Below are 12,414 nucleotides of genomic sequence, written 5' to 3'. Positions count from 1 at the left end.
GCGAGCTGAAATGGGATTTACGTAAAACGTTTTCAATCGCGCCTTCCGAACGCGGCGTCTGGGGCCGTCCGATGAGCTAAGGTATCTCGGGCCGTCTGATGAGCTGGGGCCGTCTGATGAGCTGAGGTGTCTCAGGCCGCCTGATGAGCTGGGGCCGTCTAATGAGCTGAGGTATCTCTGGCCGTCTGATGAGCTGAGGCCGTCTGATGAGCTGAGGTGTCTCGGGCCGTCTGATGAGCTGAGGTGTCTCAGGCCGCCTGATGAGCTGGGGCCGTCTGATGAGCTGAGATGTCTGGGGCTGTCTGATGAGCTGGGGCCGTCTGATGAGCTGAGTCCACTGACAGACGGGGCCGGCATGAGTTAAGCCTTGCGACTGACAGCGGCCAAACGCACTCGGAGCTGTTCAGATTTTCCTGAAGGATGAACTCACAACGCACCTGTCGAAGGCACGTGACGACAATTTGCCGCCTATTGGGTGGTAGACGCGTGTCATTTGGGGTTTGATGTTGTCATTTGCTTTGTAAGTTATATGATGGAGTAGAATGTGGATGGAGTAGAAAATGGACCATGCCTATCATTTACACCCGTACAGATTGTGAAATAAGTTGCAATGTAATGTCAAATGATGAGCTCATTTGACTGGTACTTACAGCACAAGTGCAGCCACCTATTCTTTTTTGAGTAGATCTAGGTCTACAGACAATGGTGGTGCCGGCATTGATTTCTGATTCCTGCCTGCACTGCCATAACAGTACCCGGAGAGGTGACCCCGCCTCACCACCACACACACACCCCTCACTACTGCAACAGTACCCGGAGGGGTGACCACGCCTCACTACCACACACGCCCCTCACTGCTGTAACAGTACCCGGAGCGGTGACCCCGCCTCACCACCACACACACGCCCCTCACTGCTGTAACAGTACCCGGAGCGGTGACCCCGCCTCACTGGCCGAATCATGTAAGACTAGTGATTGCAGCGAACTTGTCACATTTAGCACAGGCCAGCGATCAAGCGTGCCGCTGACTTCTCACCACACAGCGCTGGTACATCTGAAAGCGTTATCATTGACCAAAGGACAGCTCAGACATGGTGAAAACACTGGGCTTTAAAGCGATGGCCATATGCCTATAGTCCTTAAGCGTAGCTCTGGGATAGCCGTAGCCACAGGGAAATAGTAAGCAGATGGACATGGTAAGCCAATGGACAACATAGAGTAGAACATCTTGTGTGTGTGTGTGTGTGTGTGTGTGTGTGTGTGTGTGTGTGTGTGTGTGTGTGTGTGTGTGTGTGTGTGTGTGTGTGTGTGTGTGTGTGTGTGTGCGTGTGTGTGTGTGTGCGTGTGTGTGTGTGTGTGTGTGTGTGTGTGTGTGTGTGTGTGTGTGTGTGTGTGTGTGTGTGTGTGTGTGTGTGTGTGTGTGTGTGTGTGTGTGTGTGTGTGTGTGTGTGTGTGTGTGTGTGCGCGCGCGTGTTTGTGTGTATCACCGGATTATAAAATAACAAATAACAGCAAGCTAGCTCTGGCTGAATTCTGAACTTGAATCTACGAAGGCCGTAGTGAAATGAATTCAAATGCTCAACATATCAAAATTTTTGTCCTTAACATGTCCAAACGTCCGTAATACCGAATGCATATCTGCCCCTATCTGCCCCTTCTGCTTCACCACCGTGTTTTGAGGTGCCAGGGTGCCGAACTAAAGCCAAAGCAGTGCCACGAGCCCAGCGTATGAACAGTACTCATCAGATCCATATTACAGCGCTTTTCTGAGCATGGGACGAAACTTGCTGTGTGAAAATATGTTATGCAGTGTGATGTAACACGCCCCACAATATGTATTACAGCATGCGTTTTAGCATTCAGAACAGTACACGCAGCGCGTGCACTGTGCACTTCAAAACGATGTGAGTTGCGTTCTGACACATGTGACACATCATCGAGCTTGTCTTTCCGTCGGGCTCGCAACGGGCACAGAGCTCCCGCTTGACTTGGGCTGAGCAGTAAACTCCCGCTTGACTTGGGCTGAGCAGTGAGCTCCCGCTTGGCTTGGGCTGAACACTGAGCTCCCGCTTGGATTGGGCTAAGCAGTGAGCTCCCGCTTGACTTGGGCTGAACACCGAGCCCCCGCTTGGCTTGGGCTGAACACTGAGCTCCCGCTTGGCTTGGGCTAAGCAGTGAGCTCCCGCTTGGCTTGGGCTGAACACCGAGCTCCCGCTTGGCTTAGGCTGAACACTGAACTCCCGCTTGGCTTGGGCTGAACACTGAGCTCCCGCTTGGCTTGGGCTGAGCAGTGAGCTCCCGCTTGGCTTGGGCTGAACACTGAGCTCCCGCTTGGCTTGGGCTGAACACTGAGCTCCCGCTTGGCTTGAGCTGAATACCGGGGAGATATGAAGTGTTCGTATGTGCCCCGGGCTTACGGTGATAACCTTAGAGGGAAATATATAAATATCTGAAATAAAATATATATATATATATATATATATATATATATATATATATATATATATATATATATATATATATATATATATATCTGACAGCGTCAGAGGGACGGACGCCTCCTATTTCTCTCTCGCTGGCAGCGTATCCTGTAGCATGACGTACATGGCGGCGTCACCCGTCCACTAGAACCAACCTCACTCATGTGCCGTGTCCCGTTGTCGCAAATCCAATCGACATTCCGTGTGGCGGACGTTATTGTTTGACGTACGCCGCTGCGTCCAAATGGCGCTCTCATGCCTACGTTGCGTGAATCACCCAAAAGTTAGGCAGGACCGCGCGGCGGCGGCTCTGTCTAATGACATGGCACCCATGTGGCGATGCACAGGACCGGGCGGCAGCGGCATGGCACCCATGTAACGATGCACAGGACCGGGCGGCAGCGGCATGGCATCCATGTGACGATGCGCAGCACGTGTGCCCCGCGGCTTCAGTTAGACGACTCGGCGCGGGCAGACAGCGCAGCGCAGCGTTGTCGCGATGTCGCACGTGCGACGTCGATTGTCCTTGACTCGGTCTCCACCCCGTCAGACAAACCAGACCAGCCGTGCTCCAACATCACGTGCGCCACCTCCACGGGAATCATCACCGTAAACGACATGGACGACCACATCCCGACGTTCGACAGCCCCAGCTATCCGGTCACCATAGACGAAAACTGGCCGGGGATGCTCGGTCTCAAGATCAACGTCACCGACCCGGACTCGGTCAGTAGTAACGCGGTCAGGAGGGTTGCAGCAGCGGCCGGGCCGCACAGCGCAGCGCTAGCCTCGCGATGGCGCGGCAACAGTAGGCAGCAGTAAGCACCTTTAAGGCAACAACGCGGTGCTTCCCGTCAGTAGTCCCTGCAATAGGACAGATTGTGAAAACTGAAGCCGAACAGTTTCTGTATTAACAGCTAGCTTTCTACCGCTGGTGTCTCCCGATACAGTTCAAACGGATGATTGAAGGTCATGAAGGTCATGCTGGATGTGCTCGAGACGGGCTTTGGAGTCGGCTGTGGTGCGATGGGACCGATGTTTATACATTGGGCCTTGATGCAGATAAGGCCAATTCAGGGAGGGCCCTAATTGTGTTCCTCTTTGTAAGACGCCAAGAAAAGGACCGTGTATGGTCTCGACGAGCACAAGTGCTCACCAGAGTGACGAAATGCTGCCGACAGCGGTACCCGAACGGGGCCTTCGACATAACGCTGGAGGGGGCGCCTGAAGGTGTGTTCGAGGCCGCCGCCACCAAAGGTGCACAGGAGCTCATCACCGACATCCGCGTCATGAATCCCGATTATTTGGACTACGAGGTGGCGGAGCGACAGACCATAAAGTTCAAGGTAAGCGGCGGCTTTCCGCCTTGAAGCGAAAGACGCCGCTGCCTCGTGCGGCGGCTTCGTGGTCCGTGGGGCACCGCTTGAAGGTCACAGGAAAATGAGCCCAGCATCGAACTTTTGAAGCCTGCTGCGATACACTAGAATGCTCTAGTCTAACTTTAAGCACAAAAATGAGCCCGTTTGGCAGGAAGGCTTATTGAAGCTCACTTTATACGACGCATGAACGTACGCGTTACTGGAAGGCAATCTCGGCTCAAATTGCACGCCAAATGCAACTCGCACGGCATCAGCAGTGGTAGAACGGGACTATGGCGGCAGAGGCCTTACCGTGACAGTTTATACGTGATCATGTGTTCATCCGGCTATGGGCTTCTATCCAGCCTTTTAACAACCGTCTCCTATTTGACAGGTGGTGGCAACGGGTGACAACGAGAAAAAAAGTAGCAGTAGCTCTGACGTCATCATCACCCTGAACGACGTCAACGATAACTCGCCCGTGTTTGAAAGTATGACGTCATGTTGTCTGTCATCTGCACCGCGCTGTTCGGGAAAGGCTGGCAGTTTCGGCTGCAGAGAAGTCATGAAGTGCGCCCCCGCCCAGATGAGCTTTGGCAGAAAATTGCCTCGGTATTGGTGCCAATGTCCGGTATTTCAAACGCAGGCCGAGGTGAGCTACAATGACGGGCTCACGTTGTCTAGCAACGATACTTAAGTACCCGCAAATGAGGACTCAATGGCCATGCTGACATCCAAGGTTCCTTAAACCTTATTCCCACCAGAATTTTTGACATCGGCATTTTGATGTTAGATGATGCAGATAATCAGCCTGCAGTGCACTAGGAGGTTAGGAGGTTAAAACAAGGCATTAAGCGCTGACTGACATGACGTTAAAAATGCTTTACTTTTCTAGGAGTGCTCATGATCACGTGTGGTCAACGTTAAAGAGATTTATTATAAAAACTGCGGTCCGTGAAAAAGGAGAAGGCTTGAGATTATCTGCAGATTATGCCATACATACCTAGGAATATCTGCAGACCATCCCATACATACCTAGGAATATCTGCAGACCATCCCATACATACCTAGGAATATTTGCAGTCTATCGCATACATACCTAGGAATATCTGCAGACCATCCCATACATACCTAGGAATATCTGCAGACCATCTCATACATACCTAGGAATATCTGCAGTCTATCGCATACATACCTAGGAATATCTGCAGACCATCCCATACATACCTAGGAATATCTGCAGACCATCCCATACATACCTAGGAATATCTGCAGACCATCCCATACATACCTAGGAATGAAAAATAGCATTAGATTTAACAAATCTAATAACTGAAATGGACAGAGTGATTTGAGTGTCTGCTATGGTACGTGACATAAGATAATGCTATATGCTACGTGCTGTCTGTGACATGCTACAGGACGGTGCATATGCGTGCCGGCAAACCAAGAGCTCGACGTCATTTTTGCCTGCATCGAGCGCTAACTTCAACTTAAACTGCACTTTAAGCAGCCACATGTATGTGGAGGGCGCCCGCCTTTCAACTGCTCACTCAGCTAGATGACTCCGGCATCATGAGGCGGGTGTGTCATAGGTTCTCAGCAGTCTCGCCTTTAATCCCGTGTAACTTTTGTCATTGCCACAAAGCGCCCACAGAGGCCCCGTACATGCAACTGGATGGCCATGCGTACCGCGTTTTGAAGCAAAACGCTTAAACGGAAATTTGAACCAATACAACGCGTTCAGATTTCCACGTGTGCGGGCTCTGGTCCCGGGCCTTTGATCCCTGAGATGCCGAAATGCTTGGATGTTTTGAAACAAAGTGCGTGCTCTACAGACGAGTATGCAATCATTCAAGTTAAATCGAGTTAAATCAAGTTAAATCGAGTCAGTATTTTCTGAGCACGTGGAAACTTCTTCAACGAACTGAACTCATTGTAATCGTTTTGGATGCCACGGCACGCAACACGCGGGTCTAGAGGCATGTCCTGTGCGTTTTGGTGTCATTGAACTACATTGCAAGTGACACCGGATCCAATCACGTCAAATTATGAGCGTAGTTGAGAGCTAGAGCTTGCTGTGTTAGAGTTAGAGCTTGCTGTGTTAGAGTTAGAGCTTGCTGTGTTAGAGTTAGAGCTTGCTGTGTTAGATTTAGAGCTTGCTGTGCTAGAGTTGGAGCTTACTGTGTTAGAGTCAGAGCTTGCTGTGCTAGAGTTAGAGCTTGCTGCGCATTTGCCGGCTTTGAGCAGCACCAGCTTGGTTCTGATTGGATGTTAAAGCCGGCCCTAGTTTCGCTCCATCAATTCAATAGAGTGATGACCGCGGAAACCGATCTGAGGTGCGCATCGGTGGGATCAGGTCGGGCTCATGCACCACTGGGATGCCAGTGGTTAGACAATGCCTACCTCACGTGCCAAACTTTCCAAACCGGGAGCATCGGCATCGAGGGCTGGAGCGAAAGCTAGATGATTTGTTACATTTGAATAACGCTGCCGTTTGCTGGCTAGAATTTCTGTGGGCAGTGCGGAGCGATGAAGCCGTTATACAATGGTGGAGTCGTGAGCGAGGCTGCCTGATATCGCAGACTTCCGTGCTAAGGATGCGTCAACCGCGTCATGATAGCCGTGCTGAACGGCTCACAGACTGCTAACACTGCGCGGCGAAAACCGGCGCTTGAAGCAGCTCATTACAGAACCAACAGTCGCACGTTTTCACATGCTCAGCAAATCGATGATCGGACTGTGAGCAAGACGCACAAATACTGGCATCTCCGTAGGCCGCCCTGTTGTGTTTCACGCGAGGGGCCGCCCAATGAAATACACGGCCGCGCCACTACGTCAGCGTCAGCTGGGCTGGCTCAGCCGACTCCGTTGCGTGTGAGCGCACCCGTGTGACGGGCGCGCTGACGTCACAGAGTCCCGTTTGTCGTGTGAAACACTGCTGCCGTTTTCACTGCTCGTCAGCAGACAAGAGTCGCCGGCGTGCTGCCACCGCTACTGTATCGGCTCGCTGGTGACGTCACGAGCGTCACTGGTGCTGTTACGGGACCGTTCCGCGGTGCCTGCCCTCGCGAAGCGTCACATCTTCTCTGGCTCCCCCAAAGTCTCTTCCAACACCGTCGCATGGACCGGCATCCGACGAGCCTGGCTTTAGAGAGCCCCGAGCTCGCGAGGCATGAGTCGAAGTACGGAAAACGCCCGACATAATATCGCGATACCAATAGATAAGCACTGACGTACAGCAGCCGCCGCACCGGAGCGCGACAGGCCGGCGCCAGACGACATCACGTGACGTCACATGGGTGTAACACCGACCGTTTCAGAGGACGCGTACGCGGTCAGCATCAAGGAAAGCTGTTCAAGCGGCGATGACGTCATTGCAGTGGCAGCGACAGATGCAGATATCACCCCAGAGTTTGGCAACGCCAGCATCAGGTGCGGACGCCTGTCTCTCCTCCCCTCTCACTCTCTCCCTCACTCTCTCCCACTTCCTCCCTCCCTCCCTCTCTCTCCCTCACTCTCTCCCCTCTCTCTCCCCCTTCTCTCACTTTCTCTCCACCCCCTTCCTCCCTCTATCTCCCTCACTCTCTCCCCCTCTCTCTCCCTCTCTCTCTTCCTCTTTATCTCCCTCTCTCCCCTCCTCCCTCTATCTTCCTCACTCTCTCCCTCTTTCTCCCTCCCTCCCCCTCTCTCTCCCTCACTCTCTCCCCTCTCTCTTCCCCTCTCTCTCCCTCTCTCCCTTTCTCCCTATCTCTCCCCCCTCTCTCTTCCCCTCTCTCTCCCCTCTCTCTTCCCCTCTCTCTCCCTCTCTCCTCTCTCTCCCTTCCTCCCTCTACCTCCCTCACTCTCTCCCTCTCTCTCCCTCTTTCTCTCCCTTTCTCTCCTCTCTCTCTTCCCCCCTCTCTCTCTCTACTCTCTCCTCCCTATCTCTCTTCCCCTCTCCCTCTCTCTCCCTCTCACCCTCTCTCTTTCTCCCTCCCTCCCTCTCTCCCTCTCTCTCTCCCCCTCTCTCTCTCTCTCTCTCCTCTCCTCTCTCTCTCTCTCTCTCTCTCTCTCTCTCTCTCTCTCTTTCGACAGTGGGACAGTGCTGTTTCACACGCCGTTTTTTGCAGGCGCTTCTGCCCGTTTGTCTGATCTGACAGCCGCTTGGGGTGACGTTGACGAGGCGGGCGCCACCAAGACTCCCACTCACCGGCCGGCGGCGGCCCACAGCGGCTGCAGCCGCCTCATCGCACCCTTTGCTAGCTGCACAAACCACTGCAACACATTTCGGCAGCACACGAATGCATGTGATTGCTGTGGATATAGTGCGTGCGTTTTGAGCCATGCGGTATGTGCGTGCCGGCAGGTACTCGATCGTCGGGAGCACCCAGACGGACGCCATCAAAATAGACGACACCACCGGAGACATTACTATGTCGGCAAGCGAGACACCGCCGTTCGACTATGAAAATGGCAAGTCACAAGCTGCTATACATAAATATTAGAGGTGCCGATTGGATTCCGACTCTTTCAACTTTTAAACATTTTCCAAATCCAGGTTGGGAATTGGACGGACATCGGCAGAAATCTTGAAATTTTGCTATACAGCTGATATCATTCCGTCGCGGCGCAGATTGATATGCATCTCAACTTCTTTGGTATCGCTCTTTCAAAATATTGAGTCCAGAACGCCAACAACTTGCTGACACAGCACACTAGAAAATACGTCTTTTTGAAAAATGAAATAGAAACTCTCATCGCGTACAGTCACATTTGTCTTAAGCTACGCGACTGATAATTGGAATGAGAGCGCGAGAACCGATTTTCCCAAAGTTTGGAGCTCGCATCATTTCTGTATTCCGCTCGACGGTTGCCATCTTTTTAACAAAAAACCCTTTCTACGAAATGAAAAATTCTGGGCCACCCAATTTTTGGGACACCTTTTGCACAAACGCGAAGTCGATCCTGGGTCGCTCGAGCTTTTTTGCGAGGTTGATCCTTGGATTTTGGTTTGGGCTTTTGACAAGAACTTCCAAAAAAAAAAAACCAGCACCTCGCATATGGATGTGTTTGTCGGCATGCGCTACTTGTGCAGCCGGAAAGGGGAGTTTACACTGTAGAGACTGCTGGAAGACTTAAGGTTAAGGTTAAGCACGGGCCACGCAAAGGACATTTGAAATGGAAAAGGATGAACAACTTCAGGTATTTCATTTGCGGTGCCCCGTAGTAGCAATGAATGTGCTGATGGATATCCGTTGCCATACGAGGGTGGGCAGAACCGTTCCATCTTCACATAAATACAAGCCAAACGATTTGAAACGTTTTTCATGAAGAACATGAAAATGTAGCTGCATCATGCAATGATCGGCATACCGATTTTTCAGCATCGTCTCTTACAACTGCAATACATTTCTGCCAAAATGTCACTCGTTTACAGAGTTCGTCAGCAAAGAAGTTAGGCTGCCATTCCCGTATCTATCTGCGTCCTGCTGACATTACCTCTTCATCAGATAAGCAGTCTTACCCTTCGGAAGTTCCTTTAGCTTCGGGGACAAGAGATGTTTGCTAGGAGCAGGGTCAGAGCTATCCCAGGGACCAACAAGAGCGATATTCCGGGGAACCTTGATCGCTGCATGCCGGCAGTCGTGGTTCTGTTGGTGAGCGGCCTGGCGTTGGTGTGCTGCAGCTTTGTCTCACTGGAGTGCTGCAGCCTTGTCTCAATGGTGTGCTGCAGCATTTTCTCACTGGTGCACTGCAGCGTTGTCTCACAGGTGTACTGCAGCATTGTCTCACTGGTGTGCTGCAGCATTGTCTCACTGGTGTACTGCAGCATTGTCTCATTGGCGAGCTGCAGCATTGTCTCATTGGTGTACTGCAGCATTGTCTCACTGGTGTACTGCAGCATTGTCTCTCTGGCGCGCAGCAGCATTGTCTCACTGGTGCACTGCAGTATTGTCTCACTGGCGTGCTGCAGCATTGTCTCACTGGCATCCTGCAGCATTGTCTCACTGTGTACTGCAGCATTGTCTCACTGTGTACTGCAGCATTGTCTCACTGTGTGCCGCAGCATTGTCTCACTGTGTACTGCAGCATTGTCTCACTGTGTGCCGCAGCATTGTCTCACTATGTACTGCAGCATTGTCTCACTGTGTGCCGCAGCATTGTCTCACTGGTGCACTGCAGCATTGTCTTACCGTTGCGCCGCAGCATTGCCTCACTGGTGTGCTGCAACATTGCCTTCCTGGAGTGCTGCAGAAGTGTCTCCCGGTTTTCACATTCTGTCGTGAGACGATTTTCAATGTTTCTCGGATACCTCATGCGACATTTTGAATTTGCTGTATCTCCGCTTTCCAAGACATCCAAAAGTGTAATTTCTTGACAATTCCAAAATGCGGTCAGCATGTCTCTCCCCGTTGAAAGCTGTGATCTGACGTGTTTCGGCCGCGTTAAATCTTTAAGGTGGTGTTCCATTAACTTTCTCCTGCTTTTGAGGGTCATAACGGAACCTCCGTGTTTCGTTAGAGATCACAATTCCTCTGTAAGAATCTTCACCAACGTTTTCCACGCGGCACAAGGGCTCTTGTGAAATGCGCATCCACCCAGCCTGCACCTCCCCAGTCAGCTTGGGGTCCACCAACCTGGCGCAAACTCCACCGCACTCAAGAACTTTTGATTATGTGACCTGGCGTAAACTCCACCGCACTCAATAACTTTTGATTATGTGACCTGGCGTAAACTCCACCGCACTCAGTAACTTTTGATTATGTGACTTAGCGCAAACTCCACCGCGCTCAAGAACTTTTGATTATGAGACCTAGCGCAGACTCCACCGCGCTCAAGAACTTTTGATTATGTGGCCAGCTCTTTCTTAAGAAATGCTCGAACGGCCGCGTTCTCTTCAGCTCTGACACCCTCGCAATGGTTAACATCAACCACTTACAGCCTCCGATGGGTGTGGACGGGAACGACTAGCTCAGCAAGCATTTCATAACGTCGCGCAGCGTCTGCGCGGGGCACCATGGTGACGTTGCTAATAGAAGCACGCACTGCAAAACACATTTCACTTTTACTTGACCGTCGGACATGTCAGTTATGACCTTAATTTCCCATTCTGAATTGCTCCTAAGGAAGCACCATTTAATTATCCAAAATCAGCGTTAAATCCCTACCGTCAAACTAACTTTAAATATAAGTAGGCAACGCTTCTCAAACCGCCGACGAACATATGCGGTGATGTGTATGCACAATGTCCCTGTGACTGCATACACTGTGGCTGTGACTGCATACACTGTGCCTGTGACTGCATACACTGTCCGTGTGACTGCATGCACTGTCCCGTGTGAATATGATCTGACTCTGCACCTTTGTTCTGCTTTCACCAGAGCATTCCGTGAAGTACACAATTCGCGCTGTCGATGGTGGCAACAAATCCCGGACATCCTCAGTAGAGCTGACCATTAACATCGAGGACGTCGACGATACGCCTCCAACGATCACGGTACGTGCCCGGCTCTGTAGAGCTGACCATTAACATCGAGGACGTCGACGATACGCCTCCAACGATCACGGTACGTGCCCGGCTCTGCAGAGCTGACCATTAACATCGAGGACATCGACGATACGCCTCCAACAATCACGGTACGTGCCCGGCTCTGCAGAGCTGACCATTAACATCGAAGACATCGACGATACGCCTCCAGCGATCACGACACGTGCCCGGCCCTGTTTTTTTTCTAGTGCAAGTGCTCGTCATCATCCGGGTGGTTAATTCAGAAGCCAAGTGATGTACTACTCTGGATGTCAATGGCACTGTAGCGGCTGTTGAAATTGGCCTCTTGTTACCGAAAATGCGTGTTAATTAAGCTTCAAATCGCATATGTTTGTGTACTCCCAAGCTGAATGATAGGCATTTTCATGACAGAGTGAGGCATTAACATTTCTTAAAAAGGCCTTTGAATCTTTTCACGGTTTTTTACTCCCTGCTAGGCACTTTGACAAAGACATGGTGGTCCGCGGGCAGTTCCATTGGCATTCACTAGCAAAGCCATGCTAATCGACCTCAAGAGTAAGCTTATGGCGCGATGTGAAGCTCTTTATAGACGCTTTTCAGTCCATGCGTTTAGTTCATCCCAGTTCTAGGACAATGTCAGACATGGAAACCTGTGGATCGGTCGAGAGCCTTGTATGGTGGCCGCGTTGTTACTGTTTGAATCGGCGTCTTGTGGAACAAGGCTGGACTTGACAGTCATTAAAGGCCAGGCTCATTCATCGCGAATCTTGTTTTGGCATGTTATCTCTTAAAATCTGCGCACCCGTGAGCAAGGACGTGACCAGGACGTAAAATTATGTTTTGTTGCGTATGCAGCAGATGTGCCAGCAAATCTCTCAAAAGTTTCGAGAAGTTTGGTGGGAAGAGATATGACAGTAAAGCAGGCCGCACGAGCATAATCTTGCTAATAACCAGCAAACTACGATTCTATCAAAATATTGAGCGTTTGTAAACACGCTTTAAAACATCTACCAAGCGTTTCTGCCCAAAAATATTTAAAAACCAACACCTTTCGTGCAATATGTGTCCTTAGAAAATGAGCGAT

At 51.1% G+C, this 12,414-nt stretch overlaps 1 protein-coding gene across 1 annotated transcript in view; it reads left to right on the top strand.

The window, feature by feature from the left end:
• Positions 1–12,414, top strand: part of LOC119091850 (cadherin-23) — a 36,629-nt gene that overhangs the window by 12,747 nt on the left and 11,468 nt on the right. Inside the window, exons 10-15 of the mRNA XM_037214749.1 lie at positions 3,031–3,206; positions 3,662–3,826; positions 4,233–4,329; positions 7,162–7,273; positions 8,187–8,293; positions 11,203–11,318. Of these exons, the coding sequence (XP_037070644.1) occupies positions 3,031–3,206; positions 3,662–3,826; positions 4,233–4,329; positions 7,162–7,273; positions 8,187–8,293; positions 11,203–11,318 (773 nt within the window). The remainder of the gene's footprint in view (positions 1–3,030; positions 3,207–3,661; positions 3,827–4,232; positions 4,330–7,161; positions 7,274–8,186; positions 8,294–11,202; positions 11,319–12,414) is intronic.

Source organism: Pollicipes pollicipes, unplaced genomic scaffold, assembly GCF_011947565.3.
Source record: "Pollicipes pollicipes isolate AB1234 unplaced genomic scaffold, Ppol_2.1 Scaffold_1600;HRSCAF=1878_pilon_pilon_pilon, whole genome shotgun sequence".
NCBI lineage: Eukaryota > Metazoa > Arthropoda > Thecostraca > Pollicipedomorpha > Pollicipedidae > Pollicipes > Pollicipes pollicipes.
This window is presented reverse-complemented; position numbering and strand designations above follow the sequence as displayed.